This window comes from Sinocyclocheilus rhinocerous, unplaced genomic scaffold (assembly GCF_001515625.1).
Source record: "Sinocyclocheilus rhinocerous isolate Xijiao unplaced genomic scaffold, SAMN03320098_v1.1 scaffold132, whole genome shotgun sequence".
NCBI lineage: Eukaryota > Metazoa > Chordata > Actinopteri > Cypriniformes > Cyprinidae > Sinocyclocheilus > Sinocyclocheilus rhinocerous.
The window spans coordinates 330,463-338,039 of NW_015627050.1; the positions used below are offsets into that span (position 1 = coordinate 330,463).

At 36.9% G+C, this 7,577-nt stretch overlaps 1 protein-coding gene across 1 annotated transcript in view; it reads left to right on the plus strand.

The window, feature by feature from the left end:
• The window catches only part of LOC107720674 (BCL2/adenovirus E1B 19 kDa protein-interacting protein 3-like), a 12,080-nt gene extending 4,503 nt beyond the window's left edge, over positions 1 to 7,577 (plus strand). The window contains exons 2-6 of the mRNA XM_016528458.1: positions 229 to 448; positions 1,554 to 1,626; positions 1,741 to 1,838; positions 4,220 to 4,369; positions 5,699 to 7,577. Coding sequence (XP_016383944.1) covers positions 229 to 448; positions 1,554 to 1,626; positions 1,741 to 1,838; positions 4,220 to 4,369; positions 5,699 to 5,747 — 590 coding nt within the window. The 3' untranslated portion in view covers positions 5,748 to 7,577. The remainder of the gene's footprint in view (positions 1 to 228; positions 449 to 1,553; positions 1,627 to 1,740; positions 1,839 to 4,219; positions 4,370 to 5,698) is intronic.

Sequence of the window (7,577 nt, forward strand, 5' to 3'; positions counted from 1 at the left end):
ATGTTACAATGGGGGGGGGGAATCTTAATGGCTTTATCTTTGAGTAAAGTATGATTTCTAAATTCAAGACAAAATATTAGGTTCTGTGTGATTTGGTAAACTAAAACATTTTATTAAAAATTAAAATAATGAATTGTTATAAGCTTTATTTAAACGTTATAAGCTTATATATGTATATATATATATGCTTTATTGTTGTTGTAATTGTGTTGTTATGATTTTATTTAGGGTCATGGGTAGAGCTGGAGATGAACAGAAATGCCGCATCTCTCTCTTCCTCCAGCCCCTCAGTGCCGCCCCCTCTAGCCCAGGTAGTAGAGGAGGATGTTGGGATTGTGGGGGTGCTTGAACACGTTCCCTCATCATCTTCCATTCACAATGGAGACATGGAAAAAATCCTGCTAGATGCCCAGCATGAATCCAGCCGCAGTAACTCCTCATGCGACAGGTAGACACCATATTTATGTCACATTATGTCATATTAATGCCACAAAATTAAAATTCTCTCATTATGCACTCACCCTAACAAATCAAACCTAACACAAGCCAAGTTTGAATTTTAGCCAGCATGAATGAGAACTGAGTGGTATTGAGAAAACATACAACATGGAACAACACGAGACAGAATTTAAATTTTTAGGTGAGCTATCCCTTTAAGATGTTGTTTACATAGTCCACATGTATGCATAACATCTGAAAATGTCACCCGAGTTCACAGCTTGAGTTTAACGACCTCATAGATAAAGAGCAGTGCTATAAACATCCATACCAAATTACACGTGGTCACACTGACCTCATGCTGATAGGATACGGCCATAATAACCCTTTCTCACTCAAACTCAGTGGGTCATATGATTCTGGATGTTTACTGTAGGAATACAGTGTTTCTCTCTCATATGGATACAGACTAATGCTCTCTCAAACACTGCAGAGTTCACACAAAAATGAAAGCTATGTCATTCCAAACCTGTATGACTTTCTTTGTACTATGAAACACAAAAGGAGATGTTTTTTTCCATACATTGAAAGCGATTGGTCATTTATGTTGCCCTAAAAAGACAAAATTGCAGCAAATTTTCATAAAATTGTCTGTTGAAGACGATTTTATGTGAAAAGCTTTGTGTCTAAGCTTTGTGTGAGGAACAGAATGAAATTTAAGTCATTTTAATGACAATTCTTAAAGGGATAGTTCAGCCAAAAATGAAAATTACCCCACAATTTACTCACCCTCAAGCCATCCTAGATGTATATGACTTTCTTCTTTCAGACGAATACAGTCGGAGTTATATTTAAAAATGACCTGGCTTTTCAGCTTTATAATGGCAGTGAATGGGTGGTAATATTCAATAGTCCAATAGAAGTCCAATAAACTGTGTCCATCCATCATAAAAACTGCCCCACACGGCTCCGGGGGTTAAGAGTGGCGTTCCAGTAGGACATACAGTATCTCACAGAAGTGAGTACACCCCTCACATTTTTGTAAATATTTTATGTAGGTCAAGCTCCAGTGAGAAGTGACGAACGCAGATAAACATAACTGCTCTCTCCCACAGCCCTCCTCGACCTCACAGTCCTCAGGATGAAGGCCAGATCATTTTCGATGTGGACATGAGGAGGGACAGTCAGGTACTTCCTCTTGAGAACGTTGTGGATTATCTAATTTATGGAACGAACTCTGGCATCTCTTCATTACCTGTCTGAGCTTGTATTGTGTTGAGGTGTGTGTCTGTGTCCACTCAGGAGGAAGTCATGGAGAAGATCAAAGATGATGACATCTTAATGAAGGATTCAGACTGGGTGGCAGACTGGTCAAGTAGACCAGAGAATATTCCGCCTAAGTAAGCACCAGTGAGGACTTGCATACAATGTTATTTAGTGTCTTTCAGATACTATTATAGTTTTTATTAATATTTAATTTTTATGCCTTTTTCATTTTAATTATACTGTTTTTGTAATTTTTGTAAAAACAAATTAATCAATTTTTATTTCAGTTTATGATTTAGTACATCCAGTTAACTAAATGAAAATGAGAAATGTTATCTTGACAACTAGCTTGCTAGTTTTTGTTTGTGTTAGTGTTAATTTCGTTAACGAAGACTGACGAAAAATGTTCGTTAAGCTTTTTTCCCATGACTAAGACGAGACAAAGACGAGACGATAATAAGGTCCATAACCGATAACTAAGACTATATCAACATGCAGTTTCGTTGATGAAATAAGATGAGACTAAAATGTATTCAAAAAGATAAAAACTTTACCAAAAACCTTTTTATTTTCGTCAAAAAAGGAGACAAAATGTTATTGCGGAGTGCTCTACACGCCTCTACTACGCGAGCTCTCATGAGTGCGGTTGCCAGATATCAAGAGTTCTAATCCCCGAATCAGAGCTTCGCTGTTACATTAGCTATGTTTCCATCCAAAGATGCGAATGCGCAAAACTGGAATATCGCATAAAACATTTGCGTATAAAGCACCGTTTCCATCCAACGAGTCAAAGGGAACAAAATCGTCACTTCCTGATAAACTGGCACTAAATATCTCTAAGAAAACTAGGAGAAGCCACTGAATATAATAATTTTCATATGTAATAAATTACTTGCGCTTCAGAGAGAGCAGACGTAACACAATAAATGTGGTTATTGCTTTTAGATGTGGATGCCTGCTGTTTAGGAACGCAGTCATGTAAGACAGTAATTATACAGAAATACTTTGATGGCAGACTTTCCTCAGGCATTTCAGAACGACCAAATCAACATATAGATGCTGTGAACGAGATCGGTCCGCTGGTTAGTCAATTTATCCCGTCTCATAGCGCAAAGTCACATGACTTTTTCAATGCGCATGGTGGAATTTATTCGGTAAATGTGTTTCCATTGTAGTTTATGTGCATTTTTTCTTATCGGATAAAAAGTTTATGCTACTCAGTTGTGCTTTTTAGAAATTTTTAGAATTTATGCGCATCTTGGCGTATCCATCCAGCAGTTTTTTATGCGCATCCAAAATGCGCTATTGATACCTCATTGCGGAAGCGCTGCCGCTGATGATCTGAAAACACGACAAACAAGCTGGAGTTTAGCGATCTAAATGAAAGCGTCATTCAGCCGGTCTGTGTTCTGTCATGAGATCTCGACTGTATTGTTTGCGATTGTGATCGCTGAAAAAATGCACTTACTCAACCGCTGTTGTTTTAATATAGAAATAGACTATTGCCATTTTGAATTACTAGGAATTTCACTGTTATATTATTTTTCGTTTGTTTTAGCTGTTTTCATAGTGTAGAAAGAGAGATTGCATAAGTCTTATAATAGCAAAAGCCTATAATAAATCAGTACACTAGATGACGTAAAATACACCATGTACAGTGGGTACGGAAAGTATTCAGACCCCCTTACATTTTTCACTCTTTGTTATATTGCAGCCATTTGCTAAAATCATTTAAGTTAATTTTTTTTCCTCATTAATGTACACACAGCACCCCATATTGACAGAAAAACACAGAATTGTTGACATTTTTGCAGATTTATTAAAAAAAGAAAAACTGAAATATCACACGGTCCTAAGTATTCAGACCCTTTGCAGTGACACTCATATATTTAACTCAGGTGACTAAAATGAAAATAGCTGACAAAATTAACACTAGTTTGTGCGTTTGTTTTTTCCAGTTAACGTTTTTTTAACTGTAATAACCCTGTTGCATACAGATATTTCCACAGGCCATGATCAAGCAAAGAGATTTTTCAAGCATCAGTCAAAAGCTAGTGAGCTAATTAATGTTTGTCTAAATAGACAGCATCTTGACACAAAAATGTGATTTTATATGCTCTACATAGGTTGCAACTGTCACTCTCGTACAAGCAGCTAATAGCACTATGTGTTAATAGCTGATTCAGACATTAGCATGTTGCTAAGCTAACACTTCAAAACACTAATGAGCACCAAAACACAGTAGCAGACACAAATGCTGAATGAAATTATATATTTATTATGCCTTTTAGTAATTTTTTCTAAATTTATACTTTATCATGATAGGACAGTATGTTGACAGGAAATGAAGTGGGAGAGGAGAGGTGCCCTAACAAGTAATAATGTAGATGGGGAGCTCACTAGGTTTTGTGACACACCTATAGTGTTTTGAGTTGGTTTGTTTTTCTGGCTGGAGTCAAAGTCTGCAGGCAGTGTGTTGCTGTTGTGATGACGGGTGGATTTATCTTTCTGACAGGGAGTTTCATTTCCGGCACCCACGGCGTTCAGTGACTCTCAGCATGAGGAAGACAGGAGCCATGAAGAAAGGAGGCATCTTCTCTGCTGAGTTCCTCAAAGTGTTCATCCCCTCACTGCTTCTGTCCCACATCCTGGTCCTGGGTCTCGGGTAGATACACTTTAAAACACAAACACATTTCACACATATGTAGTTTATGTTGCCTTCAAGAGCACCTAGGAAATTCGTACATCTGAGTCTGGCATTCGTTATTACGACATGTCACATATTCAAAGCAAAAGCATAACATGGAAGCAAAACACAAAAAATTATATTGATATAATAGTGAAATAACTACATCTAAAAAATGATATATGAAAAATATTTACCTCTATCATTTATACATCTTTTCAAAACTAAATTTTTTGGGTACATGAAGCAAAACTTGAAAGTTAAGCAAATAACTTTACACTTGTTGTCTGTAAGTTGTTCCCTGTGTCAAATCTTTAAAATGATTGAAATACATGTACAAATTATTATAATTCATTACAGAATTGCTTTCTGGTCACTGACCTTTATATATATATATATATATATATATATAAATAAAGGTCATATATATATATATATACAGTACATGTATAAATATGTAATGTATATTACAGATATATTATCTATATCATAGATCAGTGTTTCAGCATTGATTTAAATCAACACACCCTTTCCAATGTCACAACTTGGCAACTCATGTATCATTGAGAATTTTGAGTTTCCATAGTCACATACGAATTAGCTTGGTCCTTCTTGTGCTCGAAACTCATAAATATGATTTTTCTAACTCCATTTGAAGGGCACATTACTTTCTAACAAAAAACGTACAATATCTAGACAGTATACCATGAAATTTTGTCAAATCTCACAACTAGTTTTTTGGAACTGCCTTGAAAACGCAACTCTGCTTCCAACTGAAACAATAAACAAGCTAAGCACCCTGACTTCTGGATGTTGCACAAAGCTAGCAGATTGAAGCTTTCAGATTTTGAAAGTTATATTTTTTGTTTGTGATAAGTATCAGACTGTCTGTGAGCTGTTTATAGGCTCGCCTAACAGCTAGTTGGTGGTCACCTGTTTGCACAAGAAAGGTGCGGTCACATTTTTTTAAAATTTTGGGTGGTAAAATGCGTCCATTATTTATTGTCAATAATGTAGCGATGTATGAAGCACCACTCACACAGAAGTCACTTTCAAAGCAAGCGGTTTCTGCTAGTTTAACGTGGCAAACTCAAAACCGTTGTGAAGTCTGCTCTGGGAAATCTTTTACAATTTCGAATGGCTTGGATTCCTGTTTGCAGGAAATTCGCAGAACATCAATAAACGTGACCGCACCTTAACAGCATTCATATTACACCACCAAGACAATTCACACACCTGATTACTATATAGCTTAAACAGTGTAATATTCCACATATGAAGTGTTTGACTTTTTCATTTCTAAAACAGGGTCTACATTGGGAAAAGACTGACAACTCCCCCTGCAAGCTCCATCTGAACACAAATCTGATCAAGTGCCTCAGACATGACCCAGGTGGATTAGGGAGAAGGTTGCAGTTTGTACGAAGAAGCCCCTGCTGCCCCTTTCTGCTCCTTTTAGTCTTTTCAGCCACCTTTTCTTCCCTTTTTTAGTAGTTCCTTTTATTTAGCCTTTCCAGGTTGAGAAGCATAAGTGATAAACTTCTCCTCATGTCAGGCCCTTTTTTTTCTCATTTATCATTTTCTGTATCTCTTTTCCAGTTCGGAATGTTCTAACACCCCCTCTAAGTTCATTTTGGAAGTATGTGGGGCATTGCATGAAACCAAATGTGCACACGCTAGCTCCGAACTAGCTAGATTCAGCTAGGAGGCAAAAAACATCCCGTTTTGGTCCAATCACATGACTGTGGCCACTCACAGGTGATAAAGAATCCCCATTTTTCACCCTCAAAATTGGATCAACCGAAATATATTGACTTATGAAGTTATATAAGCATGCCTGAGTGCTAGCTAAGATTTTATTTATTACTACAAATACTACCAATTTAGTTATTTTATTGACTTCAAGGGCGGAACGCCAGGATGATGGACTTGGAAGTGTTTCTGGAATGATAGGGCTCTCCGTAGACCCCAAACTCTTCTGGTAAAGATAATATATGTTTATGACTTTATCACATGCAATTTTATACCAACTTTTTCAAAATCTTTTACACAACCCTGACAGAGGCAATACCTGTTACACTTAATTGTCTCATACATATATTCATTTTTAAAAAATACTTCATCTCATAAACATAGATAAAAACCAGTCTGATGGGGCTGATGGATCCCTGTATGAAAAAAAGTCATTTTTATCTGTCCTTGTTTCTCGGTGTTTGTTGTGTCGTTTTCTTCGTTTTCTTCACATACATATCAGTACCTAGTGATTTCTTACTAGGCTTCTACAACATAGCCTACTTTGCAGTGCCACACAGTTTACCATTAGCATTCAGAGCTGAAAGGATCTTGCTGACAACAGCTTTAGTGTTTTGCCATGCTGTCATGGCTGTGTCAGACTTTCTGGAATTTTGTTAAACACTTTCATACTTCTCAGTCTCTTGCTGATTTATAGCATTTCCATGCTGTTAGCTTGAGGACATCAGTGCAAGAGAAACCTTTCTTCAATTTATAGGAATAACTCATCAAAAAAAAAAGAAAAAAAGAATATTCTGTCATTATTTACTCAACTTCATGTTGTTCCAAACTTGTTTTTCTTTTATCTGTGGAACACAAAAGAAGAAGCTTTGAACAATGTCTGTGCTGCTCTTTTCTGCACTATGTAAGTTCATGGAGATAAACTGGAAAAGGGCAGCTTGGATTTCTTTCAAATATCTCCATATACAAAAGGTTGATTAATGATGGCAGAATTGTAATTCTTGTGTGAGCTACTATCCAGGCACACTTACAGTCATAGTCACGCACATTTAGTGAACACTAACACTCCAGCACCACAGGCGACTGTGTTATCCTGGACATGAACATCCCAGTGCTCATCGTTGGGAGCAGGATTTGTGTATTTAACCCTAAAGTGAATTATCATCAAGTCTAGTAGTGTTTTGCCTCTTTTTTTAAGTGTATTTTGGATGTGTGAACATGTTTCCATTGGTCTTCATTGTCTACCTGAGGATCTACTTCTCCTCGAACACAGCTGCCAAAACCAACTGAGAGCTCAACTCTTATGAACTTTGTGCCTCGTTTCCTTAATCATGTTTGATACGGCATCCTGTTATCATTTCCTGTCGTCATGTTTGCATTTTTGTGCCACAAGCTTGTTCTTTTTGTTGTTTTGCATCTTCTTGGTGAGCATGAC